This window comes from Microtus ochrogaster, chromosome 18 (genome assembly GCF_000317375.1).
Source record: "Microtus ochrogaster isolate Prairie Vole_2 chromosome 18, MicOch1.0, whole genome shotgun sequence".
Classification (NCBI taxonomy): domain Eukaryota; kingdom Metazoa; phylum Chordata; class Mammalia; order Rodentia; family Cricetidae; genus Microtus; species Microtus ochrogaster.
The window spans coordinates 49,907,345-49,921,583 of record NC_022020.1 but is presented as its reverse complement, the minus strand read 5'-3'; the positions used below and the strand labels follow the sequence as shown (position 1 = coordinate 49,921,583).

The window sequence follows — 14,239 nt, the reverse complement described above, 5'->3', positions numbered from 1 at the left end:
ACATGTTTCAAGCTATGAAGACTGATAATGATGGGGTCAGATTTAGATTCCAGAAAAATCATTCTAATTTAATCCTGGAACATGGACGACAGAGGGTAACACTGGTGATAAACTAGTCAGAGGTCACTGATGAGTATCGGGCCATTATCAGAAGTGAGCAACAGACATGCATATTTAAATGTGGTAACCCACATGGCTAATTTATGACTGACTGATGGGAAAAGAAGAAAAAGAAAAAAAAAAAAAAACAGGGGCTGGAGAGATGGCTCAGAGGGTAAGAGCACTGGCTGCTTTTCCAGATTCCAGAGGTCCCGCGTTCAATTCCCAGCAACAACATGGTGGCTCACAACCATCTGTAATGAGACCTGGTGCCTTCCTTACCAGCAGTACATTGTCTGCTTAATAAATAAATAAATCTTTTTTAAAAAAAAGAAAAGAAAAAACCACCTGTGTTGACATTCTGACTTCTGAATTAAAAGCTTATACACTTGGTATCGTTATTCAAAGATTGAACAAAAAAAAGTCTCCAATGTGGTGACCGTTGAGTCATGCTGATGGATAAGTAAATGGGTTTACTCTAAGATAAATTGTGCTTGAGGCCATTTAGGCAAAGATGTCCTGACACAGATGGAAACGGGTTCCTGGAGCTTGAGAGGAAGGGAGAGATATCAGAGTTGGAGAGAGTCCCGAGGTCCTCAGTATAGGGAGATGTTGACCACATCGATAAGATCTTCCAGGGTGAAGATACACAAATGGCCAATTAATATTTGAAAAGTGTTCAATATCCTTAGCCATCAGGGAAATAGAAATTAAAACTGTATTGTGGTTCCATTTCACCCCAGAATGGCTCTCATGAAGGAAACACCATGGTGGCAAACATCAGAGAGGCACCAGGGGACCAGGAACCCTTACAGCTGACGGAAGCGCAAATGGTCAAGACCGTGCAGAAATTACTGTGGAGTTTCCCCCAAAACACTGAACATAGGACTGTAGGAAGCCCATGTGTGGATGTGGATGTGTGTGCAGAAAATGTCCACCATAGCTTTCTCCTGGATATTTACAGCCCAAAGACTGTTCTATATAGAGACTGCTTGTACTAAGATTAGCTAAACCTGTCTCCTTGACCCACCTGTACACTATAAACCCCACCTCCACGTTCAGCTGTGTAACAACCCTGCCTTTGTGTTCCATTCTATGTAATAAACACTGTGAGCTTCCGGGCTGCTGTGGTTTCTCCACCTGAGAGCCCAGACCACCCAATCCCAGCTTTTCATACCTCATGGGAAAGGGGCTGTTTGGGAGGAAGGAAGAGAGCCTGTGAGAGCCAGGGAGGGAGAAAGGGACTAGAGGAGAGGAATAAGAAGAAAATGTAATGGCATGCATTTACAAAAATGATAAATGAAACTCATTATTTTGTGTTCTTTAAGATAAAATTCAAATGAAAATATTAAAAAGAAAGATCCCCAATTTTGAGTATGATAAATGAAAAAAAAATCAAACAGCTTAGGGAAAAGCACCACCCTCGAGGGAGGCTAGAGAAGAGGCTGGGGAGGTGTACCCAGATAAAGTAGGAGAAAGGGGGAAGAGGGAGGGAAAGAGAGAGAGAGAGAATAACATGTTAGAAATCAGTGGGAAAAAAGTGTGGGGATGAGGGTGGCCAACAGTTTCAACTGCAGAGACCAGGTAATAATAATAAGATATTTAATGTATAACACACACACACACACACACACACACACACACACATATAAAACTGAGATGTGAACTTAGATACAAAGACAGTGGTGGGATAAGCAGGAGCAGGTTTGGGATTTAGGAGTCGCTGGGACCAGAATGCCTAGCGCTGAGGCCAACCACGGAGGCAAGAGACACATAGAGCTACAATAACTCTGTACAGAAACGGAGGAAAAAGATGAAGGTGGGATGGGTGGGGCACATTTTAAAAAGTAGACAGAAGTGAGGGGCCGGAAAACGCTGATGTAATGAAGCCGACTGAAAGAGAGAGGTAAAGGAAGGGCGGGGTCCTGAGGAGAGGAGAGCCAGAAGCCGAGAACAAGTCGGCGGATTTAGCCTTCCATATCAGACCACTTCTCCCTCCAGCAAGATGGGGAAAGGACCAGGGGTACGACACTGAGGGAAATAACAAACTGCTCTTGTACCTTGAATGTGACTTGAGGTGAACCTTGGTACACAGTAGGAGGCAAGTGGATCCATGAAAAAAAAAAATTCCTGTATATTTTAGAGTTAGGGGTCTCTGCCATTGATTTGGAAAGAATATGAAGCTATTTAATCCCACATGTCTTTTAATGTTTAGAGTCAGAGACTACAGAAAAGGCCCTACTACGTGCTTCTTGTCAAAGTATTTTTAAAAGCCGTACTGAGTTCACCACAAAGACAGTGAATCCAGTACCACATGTTACAGTGTTAATACAAGAGAGAGAGACAGAGACAGAGACAGACAGACAGACAGACAAACAGACAGAGACAGATTTTAAAGGGGCCATGAACACTGTCGGTGTTTACTAGAAAAGATTTTAAAAGCATAACCCAACAGTTGCTTAGAAACGGATGTCTGAAAATTGAGAGACCCAATTACGAATTGAAGAATCTACCTTCATCAGAGCTATCTGAATGCACTCAGAACTGGATTTTAGACATGATCATCAGTTATCTTCGTAAAGAGCTCCCTAAATTTCAAAATGGATTGCTAGTAGAAAAGAGCCTCGTGCATTTTGCCCTTGGCCTTCTTGTTAAGGAGTCAGTCCTCTGTCCCTAGGCTCTGCCTCCCCAACAGTCACTCAGTAATAGATTAGGCCAAAGCTGCAGTCCCTTGAAATCAAGCAAAAGGAGGCTTTGCATGTTAATTAGTTTGGGGAAGTCAAGGGATATTTTCCTAAAACCCAATGAGATGCAAATTATGTGGCCAAGGGAACTCACCTGCTGAGTAGCAGGCCTGCCAGGATCTGCAGTCAGTGCCTAAGTCAGTTCTCACCCTCCACCAGGCAGCCTCAATGTCTTGGCTCTAGGTTCTTTCCATGTGAGGGAGGACCTGGTAGTAAATATCTTCTTAAACAGCCCCATAACCAATGACATTTGAGTCACCAGTGACATTTGAGCAGCTAAGCTTGGACCCTAGGTTTATATGAGTTAGTGTCTCGTAATTGGGTCTCTCTGAAACATCACTGTTGATTTTTCTGTAAGAATGCTGCTAATTATGACGAGACTTGTGTTTTCAAAAACCAGAAGCACGCAGGTGGAGAGCCACACCATACCTGGGGGAAAGGGCGACTAGGCAGTAGAGCTTAAAAGGGACCCTACCTCTTAAAAACCATGTTGAGAGTGTCAATCGGTGACTTTGAAAATCACAAGGAAAGAGAAAAAGCTACATCCAGACAACCTCTGCCCTGTCTCCTTGCACAGATGCCCTGCTCTTCCCCTTAGGTGAGCTTTTCTTGTTTGGTTTTTCAAGCATCTTCTCACCCAAAAATTGTCCGGCATGAGGAAAACCTAGTTTTTTGCTCTGGGCATGAAAATATCCAGGGCTGGAGCTACATTTCTGCTCAAACTTCATGCCAGAACACTTTGTGGTCTAGGCTGGGGGTCCGGCCACCAGGCACAGTCACTGGAGGGCGGATACCTGGCGCTGTTCTTGGTGCTGAAGCTCTTTAGGCGTGAGTCTGCAACCCACCCAGAGGCACTGGGTCGGGTGGGGTGAGGTTCCTGGCTGGGATGGACTTGAGGAGACTTTGGAGACAGTTGCATCCCATAGAGCTACAGCCAGCTCCACCCTTAGGCCTCAAGTCTACCTCACTAGCTCAGGTCTGTACTTTTCCTGGCTCTCTCCACATCCCCTTCTCTCTTTTACAGCACTTTATTTACCTTTACACAATAGGCATGGCCTTCCACAGGAAATCACTTCTCTTTGGTCCCACACACGTTTCTTGTTTTCTCTGCCCACTCCACCCCAAACACCACCCAACTTAGCAGGAAAGTGTTACCTCAACAGCTCCGTGGGACGAGACCTCATTCCAGGCAGAACTGTTCATTGGCTTTGCCTTGGCAATGAATTAGAAGAAGAGGATGGATGTTCAAATGAGCATGCAGAGACGCCCTTATGATATATCTAGAAAAACAGTGTTTGCAACAGGCAGCAGCGCGGAAGGTGAGGAATGAGCTTGGGTGAGGTGCAGTGAAGCAGACTGCTGATAAGAGACATCTAGCAGAGGAAGCTGTAGTTACTACTGTCTGTGTGGCAAGTCTTAACTCTGCGCCTGCTCCAGTCCATACCGTCGTCCGCTGGATCCGAGTAACGTATCCATACTATGTTTCTGCTAAAAGCATCGTGTGCACAATTCTATTTACTGTAAGGCACAGTAATGGAGGAAACATAAATAGACAGAGAGGGTTAGTCGGGGGAGGAGGGTGTGTGTGTGTGTGTGTGTGTGTGTGTGTGTGTGTGTGTGCTCGCTCACTCACGCATGCGCAGGCACGCCGGGGAGCAGATCAAAACTGTTTAATCAGCAAGAACATGATTCAGCAGTTGAGAAATGTAAACAAGTGGTGAATCTGCTAGCTTTGGTCAAACCCTAGACGGACCCAAAAGACGACATCAAACTCCAAGGCAGGCAGTGCCAGCAAGATGCCCGCCCTCTCCCTTGGACTGGAGGCAGAGGCTGGCTCCACCAGTAGATGACCAGGGTGACCTCTGGCTTTTGCAGCGCACACACATTTGGGATGGGGTTAATGGCACCTTCCAGGGAGCTCCAATTGAGTAAACAAAAAATTGCCTTGCCCTGTTCTAATGGATCACATTATTCCAAGGCCTAAGCCTCCATCCAGGCCCCTGCAGCTGCTCTGCAGGTCAGGCAACCAATAAAGCAATTAGCCAATGAGAAAACTCTTCTTCCTGGAGGGGGACATGGGGTTTGCTGCAGTTGCCACACTTTGCTTTAGGTTTTTAAACAGGCAATGCAAGTCACCCCCCCCCCCCCCCCCCCACACTTTGCTTTAGGTTTTTAAACAGGCAATGCAAGTCACCCCCGAGCCTCTTACATCAGGCTCCAGGATAAGGACAGTGAAACTGTGTGTTTGTTAAGAGTGCTGTTTTAAGGGGCTAGTCCCTTGTTCAGCACAGCCTAACGAGCCCACTGCTTCCTGTTCAATTAATCTGAACCATAACTGAACTCTGCCCTTTGAACTCACTCGGCAGATAAATACATTAGCTCACCTACGGAATCATTAATATTTTTCAATCACATAAAACAAACAGAAATGTCCAAAAACAACCCAAGAGGTAGCCAATTGAGAATAATCCATGTGCCATGTTAAAAAATATCGCGAGTGGAGTTACTTACAGAACACAAAGGGGCCAGGAAAGAAAGGATGGGATTGTGCCAATAGTTCAAGGGATGAAGGGACTTTCATTTTCATATCTGTAAGCAAGAAGAGCACTGAGCCATATGCAGCAACGTCCATTTCGTCTATAGTGCTCTCCATGAAACCCTGTACTTTATTCTTAAACTGGCTTCTACTGTTTCCCTCAGAGCACATGGCTCTAAACCCCCACTTCTTAAGTGGTTTCGGTATCCATGATCGTATATGGAGTTCAAGGTATTGCACTTGGAAGAACAACTCTATTCTTGATTTGCTACAAACACACCAAAATAATTATTGTGGCACCAATGGTGCTTTTACATGAGCCAGTTTACACGAGCCAAGTTAGTGGTTTGGTTGAGATCACCCTAGATTAGGAAAAGATATTGCTAGTTTATGCGTAGAAACTGATTTTCATTTGTGGGAAAAGTGGGTTGGGGGGAGAAAGATGCTAAATGCATCTAATTTATCTTTATCTCTGCATGTCATCTCGGAATGATCAAAACATCCCCAGCTGTGTCACTATGCATTTCAGTCTGATTTAATTTCACTTCCCACGATTCTGCCTCCCGACCCCCTCCCTCCGCTTTCATTCCCCTTTTCATTTTTTTTTTTTTTTGGTTTGGCTTGGAATGTGGGCTTAATGCCCAGCTATCCTAGATGAGAACACTTAGAGGAATATCATAAGCACGAAGGGTAAATCTATTGAACGAGGGTCTTTAACTATGTGGTTTCCTTAAAGGGAAAGGCTGGATCAATAGGATCAATATGAAAGGTTTCCCTGGCCCTGCATAAAAGGGTAAGGGCTTCTCTTTTCACTGGTTTAACTTTACTCTCTGACAAATGCAAATCAATGGATCTGTGTTTACAACAGATTCCCTAACAGACTCAGCTTGGGCAAAGCCCAAGGCCTCACCCTAGAGGTGAGGAGACCAAGCTGCCCCAGGGAGATGCTGTAGGGAAGGATGGGGAATATGCTGGTAATAGCCACCAAGCAACAACTGGTGTACTGCACATTCAGACCCCACTGCCTGCGCCCTCCCCAAAGAGGGGAGCAAGACAGACGCAAGACAGGCAGGTTCCTTTAAGAATGCCGAGGCAATATAAAGCCACGTTCTGGGATCTGGTGAGCCAGTGATCTAGCTTCCTATCAATCTAAGATCTACAGATCTAAGAGGCCAACTGCACAGGAGCTGTACCGAACAGATCTACAGCTGGAGAGGTAAACATCTGAGCTCTGTGAGCACTCATTTTGCCCTTTCTTAGGTGGTAGCTGGGTCTTCTCAGTCATGGCCAGGCAAACCACGAAAATCGTGGTTTCTTTCTCGGTTAATTTTTACCTTTCCCTTTAAAAATGTGGTGCCTTCCAGAAATTACATGATTTCAAGTCAATACCAGTTACTGAGAAATTATTTTTCTTCCTACAGGAGAAAGTATATGTATATTTGATTACAGGAGCCAAAGTCCAATGCTGATTAAATTACATTGGAGGTGTGCTTCCAACCCAAACACAGTCTGCTTTTTACAGAAAGAGTAATGGATCCCCACGTGGTGACAGAGGCACCAAGGAGGAATGCAGAGCCTCCTGGCCAGCCCCTCTAGGACAGGGATTTTTATTCATAACAAGCGCCCACAGCTTCTAGGAATCCTGCTTTCTGAGTGAGACAATCTCTGCCTCTGTACCTTGTCCACCAGAAGTCACAAGTCTGGGATACCTAAGGCAACTTCCCTGCCCCCTATTTCTCTACTCCAACCACCCTGTGTGATCTTTACAGTCTCTATTTTGCCGATAATTGAGAAATATCTCCCTCAAAAGCACTGAGGGTGGTTGAAGGGAAGGTTGGACTGAAGAACCCTGGTCTTGTCTCTCACCAGGAGGAAGCTGCCCTGGCTCCTCTGCCCCAGACAGACTAAAGGACAGCCCAGGACTTCTCTTGATGCACTCAGTCCAGGAAGAGGAGTTACTCCTCTGTAGGGAAATGGCATTCCTCAGTTTGGTGGGGGAGAAAAGTGTCCCCCAAAGGGTGCACACCCAGAGAGTGTGCAAATGAAGTATGAACTCCAAGGCACTCCAATCCTGGCCTCTTCCACAGGGCCATTTGTCCAGATAATTATTTCTATTTATGCCCTCTTTGTTTCTCTTCCTTTGGTAAGAATCCAGAAACTAAATCTCTCTGCTTTTTCTATGAAGTTTTCATTTCTCTGGGTATTCCCCAGAATGATACCGCCTTTTGCAAAGATATTTTCTGACAACCCTCACCACTAGCCGTGACAGACGCAGTGCTTCCTTCCCAAGAGCTCTCCTCCTCAGTCACTCTGGTCTCCTGTGCAAGTGGGCTTTTTTAAAGAGAGAAAAGCCAGAGAGAGGTGGCCATAAAAGAAATTCCTGGAAAGTAAGTCTTGGGTTCTGGGCTCTCTGGCCGTTCCTGACTTAAGAATAGAGGGATTGATAAGACATTATGGGGACAAAGAGAATGTGGAACAATCAATTTAATCCTCACCCTACTCCTCTCATCCGGAATCCCGCTGTTTAGATTCTAAATGGGGTGGGAGGGTGGAGGGGGGATAAACCAAGACTCTGACTCAACAAAGGCTCACACTAGCTCTCCTGGAGGGACAGTGGGCCAGTTGCCTTCCAGTCCAAAAGGAAACCATCGATGCTTTTGGGGGAATCTGGTGACCACATGACTTTTAGGGAGTCTATAGGGTACTTTGTGATCTTCAAAACTAGGGTGCTCTGCGGGGGCTCCCTTGCTTTAAGAGAAGTCACTGGTGGGAAGATAAATGACCACTTGCTTTTCCCCACATTTCAAAGCAGAACACAAGATTTCTATCTCTCTTCTCCCCCTCCTCCCTTTTGGGGGAAAGTAGGAAAACACCTCTTTGAAAGAAAATATTAGTTCTCTATATATACAGAACTAACATATATACTAAAACAGCTCTTGCCCTTTCCTAGAAAACCCACACCAATGCTTCTCAAAGAGCAAGCCACCATTTAGCAAGGAAAGGGGTTAAGAACGTAGCTCTTTCCTCTCCCCCGTAGACAGAAAAAGTTCTAGAGTTTTCTTATCTGGCGGATTGGACGTGCGTCTCAGAGCAAGCCCCTCTCCCCCACACACACACACCCCGGATGGGCCTGTGGCCTCAGAGTCAGGTGGGGAAGTGCAGGGTGGGTGTTCTCCTAGTAGCCTTGCCCTAAGATCCCCGCCACAGTCAAGAGTCACGACAGAAGACAAGATCCTTCCCCTGGTTGACCCAGTTGGTTCACCGCAGAGCGGGCCATTTTGGGGAATGAAACCCAGGCGTTTGTTACCGAGATGCGACGTTCCAGGCAGCTTTAGACATATTCCTTCTAAACTTAATTGAGAACGAATTTCAAAATTAAGGGGGGCTTTCCCGAACAATTTTGATGAGAGAGAGAGAGAGAGAAACACGAACCAGCCAGGGTCCCTTTGATGGTCAAGGACAGGAAGAACCCAGGAGTGCAGAGAGTGTACAGGACACGCACAGGGGTGGGGAAGGGGGTCCAGCAATCCCGTGCAAGGCTAAGAAAACCTTAGCGAGAATGGAGCTGGCTCCGGCAACTGCTCACGGGAGGAGTTGCGGTCAGACCTGAGAACCGGGCCCCAGCTGGTGAAGTGGCGTGGCCGGAGCGCCAGGGATCCTGGGCACTGGCGAGCGCTCTTCTGGGAAGAGCACGCCTACGTCGGACTTACTGGAAACGCACGGATCAGGTTCCAGATCAATGAAATCTGGGTCCACACGTTTACGTTATTGTTGCCAGCATTAATGCTCTTTTAATCTTCTAAACATTATCAGCATCGATCTCCCTCCATATACACATTTGTTTGAGAAAGTGACATAGCCACACGGTGGAGAGCCTGGAATAAAAAGAAGTGCTCGGCCCCTCTAATCCACCGCTCCCGGCGGCGTGAAATACGTCTCAAACTTGGAATCACTCAGCTCCCTCGTGTCCCGCCTCCTCCGCAAGCTCCAGGCGACCTCAATCTGAGTTAGGAAGGCATTCTTTGGGGACTAGGGACTTGAAGCACTGACACCGGTAGTGAGTTTTGCAGTTATTAATCCGATCAGCCAGCAGGCTAACAAATCAGTCTGTTTTGCACGGACGTGTGTAGGATTTGGCCTCCCGGCACAGGTCCCGGAACTAAGTCCTCCGGAGAGGCGGTCTAGCCCCCGGTTGGAGAAACACGATGGTGGGGAAGGCTGAGTGGAGGACAGAAGGAACTCTAAGGTGCAGGCCTTCTTCCAGCCCTTCAATTTAGCAAAAAACGCTCTCCTGCGTCGTCTAAACACCCGCACCGCGCGACTGGAGACGCGCAGGTACGTGTGTCTGGGCAGGAGCAATCAATACTCCGCTCTGTCCAAACCACTAAGGCGGGCATGAAGTGTGTCCAACGACATCGGGCTGGTTAAGGGCCTTAAACCGCCTGAACTGAGTGGGCTCCATCCTGACTGTCTGGGGGCCGTGTCTTGGAGAAGGCCACACTGTCTTCCCGCAGTTGGCACTAGAGTCCGACTCCGGGAGGGCCATCCTTGGAGGTTACCTCCCAGGAGGCAGAAACCCGAGTTATGAAAGTAACAACAGCCATGCTATTGTTTTCCTGCGTTGGAAGAAAAAAAACAAAAGCCCCAAACCCCTCATCTTTAAAATCTCGGTTTTCCTCCACCTGGCGATGGACTCAGGTTCTTCCCTGAACCCTGGAGGTCCTTCTTAGCTTGCCTTGAGGATCAAAGCCCTAGGAAGTGTGCTCAAAACTGTGTGAGTTTGTCCTCAGGCCAGGACTTAATAAGAACCGCCCTGCGGGATCCCGTCTTGGGCCACTCCCAGCCCATTCGACCAGTGGCAACCACTTGCTATTCTCACCACCCAGGGCGCACAGAGTTCGTTTCTCAGACTTCTAAGTTGGGACACTCTGACACTCTGAGCTTCCCTAGCATCCTCCCGCATCCTCTCTAGAGCAACCTGGGTTTGGCTGTGCAGGTAGCAGAGAGACTGGGCAGATTGGTGGAAGACCCAATCTTCCGGATGACTGGATATACTTGACCTAGAGTTTGAAGATGGTGGGGAAACCAAAGGTTTTAAACTCAGAGACCCTCAGACTCCTGTCCAGATGGGTCTCAAAATGATAAAAGGAGAGAGGGAGGGAGAGGGAGAGGGAGAGAGAGAGAGAGAGAAAAAAAAAAACACTACATGAATGAACGAAAGAATATGAATGGGTGGCCGGATGTGGCTCCAGGTCGTGTAGGTTCTGGACTGGCTTGGCCATCCCGGGGAGTCGCTGGCTTGCTTAACCCCGGGTCCCAAAGGCCTAGGTCCCGGCTGCTTCCCAGCGGGGTTTCCCATCGATCAATAACAATCAAAAGGCCTCCCTTTTCTCCTCTGTGTGCTTCAGTTCCCTACTCTCCTGAGCACATAATACCTATTTACTTGTCCTGGCTTTTGCCGCAGTGTCTGAAGAGACTGATCTACTGACCCCGTACTGAAAAGCCTCCTATGTAATAATAACCACTCCACACACTTGTAGTTGCTGATAAAACGGCGAGATAAAAAGGCGAAGGCTCTTGTCCCTTTTCATCTAGGGTAATAAAACAGACTCACATTTAAATGTTTGAGCAAAGCCGGGTCCTCAGTGCACTTCTCCCTTAGGCGTCCCCGCCGAGAATCTCTCCACGGTCTGGAAAGCTTGCCTCCAGGTACCACCAGGCAACTCTGCAGGAGTCGGGCTGAGAGACCCAGGTACCACACTCTTTCTCACGCGCTATCCTAAAAACTCATAGCAAGGCGAGGCTTAACTTTCAAGACGTACACAGGCAGAACCTAGCGTTTTCCAACAGCCTTGTCCTTTGCCCGACCGGCGTGAGGGGGCGGCAGCGCTCCGAGATGGGCCAGAGTAGAACAGCTGTCTTCCAGCCTTTTACTGTACCCCAAAGAGCAGCTGCCAAGTTCCTTCTAGCCCCCAAGCGCTGGAAGCCAGCCGAGGCTGGAGACCCCTCAGAGCTCCTGCTGTACTGGAGAGAGGGGAGTCTAAAACAAAAGCGTTACTACACTGGGAGCTGTCGCCAGGCCTCCAGCGTTTTCTTTGCTAGGGGCCAGGAGCAAATCCAAAGAAAATGTAGGAGAGGATAAAGAATAAACCAAGGGAGGAAAAAAAAAAGATAAAGACGACTTTGAACTTCAAAAGTGCCAAAGCCCACTGATTTTGAATGAAGTTCTCTGGAACAAATCTTTTTGTTTGTTTGTTTCTCTGTTTGCTTGTTTTTGTTTTTCTTTACCCTTTTAGATTAGCAAGGGAGGTTACTGAACAGTGAACAAAATCCAGCAGTGGCCAAAGGCGGGGGCTGTAGGCGGAAACGCCTCCTCCTCCGGAGCAGTGACCTAGTCCTGCTAGGCAACCTTAAGATGCACCGGACAAGCCCGGCTCGGTGGTGGAAGAAAGTCCTGGGGACCGGAGAGGACAACTGAGCTAACAGATTCAGAGCGCTAGTGAGCAGTGAGCCCCCGATTCAGAACCACGCGAGTCTCAATAGAGATTTTACGCAAATTAAGACGAACACTAATTGTTCTAGAGCGCCAAGTCTTTCCGGAGAGGTCCCGGTCAGGCTTGCAGCTGGGTATTGTATGTCCTCATCAGTGGGAGGTCTGGACACCTAGCCCGTCTGGGTCGGCGGTTCAGGCCTGGGGGTAGTACGATGGTGGCACTCTCGGAAAGGGGTCTGCGTGCACAAAAGCTCCGCAACTGAGTCAGCCTGCGCAGCCCAGCCTGTGTCTTTTGCTCTTGCACCCACCGCCCACACCGGAGGTTTCAGTGTTCCTAGAACAATAGAGGGCTGTACCTCGCCTCTCGGCCGCTAGAGGAGGCACAGAGAGCCGTGCCCGCTCCAGAACAATGTAACCCGCGCGTTGACCGGTCCCCTGCCGCGGCTGCTCGCCCTTCTTGCCACGCCGCCGCTAGGCGCACAATCAGCGCCCGCTTAATGCAAAGGCGGAGCTTACAGCCTGCTGAGGCCAAGAAACCTTAACTAACTCGCTTCTTAATTTCTCGGCACCTCTATCCGAGAGCTTAATCTCTCTTGGAGTACTGTCAAACCTCAGCAAACCCTAGCTTGTAGCCCAGCAAGGGCTGCAGGCGAGTGAGGCAGGGAGCTCTTTACTCTGGTGCTTCTTCCTAAAGCGATGAATGCGGCCGCGCCAACCTTCGTCTTTGCACCCTCTTTTCTACAGTCCGTGACACCAGAGCCAGACAGACTCCGCTCTTTTAGTGGGTCATAAAGTCCTTGGGCTAACACCAAAGCCTCAGAGAGGTTCTGGCTGTTAGTTCCCGGAGCCGCAAGTGTGTACCTCCTGCCAATGGCCAAAGAAGTTTGGTAGGAGGGGAGTGAAGAACTCTTTTCCCTTTCTAAGGAACAAAACTCCCTAACAGTCAAAAGCATCTACATAAGGAGACTAGGCACCCTGGAAAACGGAAGAGTGTTGTCCTAAGAAAGTTCAAGTACACCGGTTTGGGCTAAGGGCAATTCTTGATTTGCGTTGAGTCCACAAAACAGGGCTTCTAGAGGACGCTAAGAGACCCGATCCCGCCTCCCACTGTAGGAGGGGAAAGGCTGGCACACTGATAAGAGAACAAATGAAAGGGAGGGGGCAATGAGTGAGAAAGCAAGAGAAGAAAAAAGGGAGAAGAGAAACAAGGGGAGAAGAGAAAGTGAAAATGGAAGAAAAAGAAAGAGAAGAAAGGGGGAAGTGTATAGGAGAGGAGGGAGCACAGCTAAAGACCAGAGCTCGCGCACAGACCAGCCCCTGGAGCACGTACAGTTTCCCCCAGCAGCCTGGCTACCAATGCCTTTGAGCTTACCTGCCAGGCGTAGGGCAGACATGCGCTGGAACTCGGGCTCCTGCAGCCACTTCCACATCCTGCGGAAGGTCTCCCTGCCAGATTTGAGTTTACTCCAGGGTTTGGGATTCCGGAGCAGGTCGGAGAGAGTCCCCTGAGACCGGCATAGAACCCTCTGTGCGAAGATAGCCTGTGGGATGCTGTAGCGCTTCAGCTCGGCGGTGATACGCTGGGCCACCTCTTTGGTGTTGATCTCCTCTAGCTGTCCCGACGTGGCCACCTGCGACCCCGAGGAGGACGAAGGGGGCCGCTCGCGGCTAGGAGCCAGGACTGGCCCATGGGACTGAGTATGGCCCGGGTGGTGCAAGCCATTGAGGTGAGACATCATGGCTGCAGGCGGAGTGCCCAGGCCTCGGGACAGGTGTTGCTCACCGCGGGTCAGCATGGCAGTGTGGTGCGCGTCGAAATTGGGGCTGAGCATTTTGTCGTGGCCCGGCGGACCATAGTTGGGCAGGCTCTGCTGAGCGTTGTGAAGGCCACCCAGTCCGTTGCCCAGCGGGGTGGCAGCCAGCGGAGACAGACTCTGGCTCATACTAGGCATCTCCTTGTAAGGGCTATAAAGATTGTTCATGGACGGAAGCCCGCGCTCGTCGCGCATGAGGGTGAAGCTGCCACTGACGTTGCCCGACAGACGCTGATGGTGATGGTGGTGGTGATGGTGGTGGTGAGGGTGGTGGTGAGGGTGCGGGTGGTGGAACTTGTCTGACACCGTGGAGATGGGTGGCAGCGGCTGGAGCGGAGTCAGCGTAGTGTAGGTGTTGCTCATGCCCATGCCTGGCGGGGACGAGTCGCAGGACATACTCATAGCGTGGTGCAGCGGGATGGAAAGCTCAGGCCGGTAGTCGCTGCCGTCCAGGATCGAGGCCATACTGGTGACCATGGCCGAACGCGACGCCGCGGCTGCCGCCGCTGCCGCGGTGCCCAGCTCCTGATGCGCGGCCGGCGGCGGCGGCGGG

The 14,239-nt window shown here is 49.2% G+C and overlaps 1 protein-coding gene across 1 annotated transcript in view; it reads right to left on the bottom strand.

The window, feature by feature from the left end:
* Window positions 1–14,239, bottom strand: part of Onecut2 (one cut homeobox 2) — a 54,429-nt gene that overhangs the window by 39,793 nt on the left and 397 nt on the right. Inside the window, 1 exon segment of the mRNA XM_026783605.1 lies at window positions 13,245–14,239. This exon segment is cut by the window's right edge and continues 5 nt beyond it. Coding sequence (XP_026639406.1) covers window positions 13,245–14,239 — 995 coding nt within the window.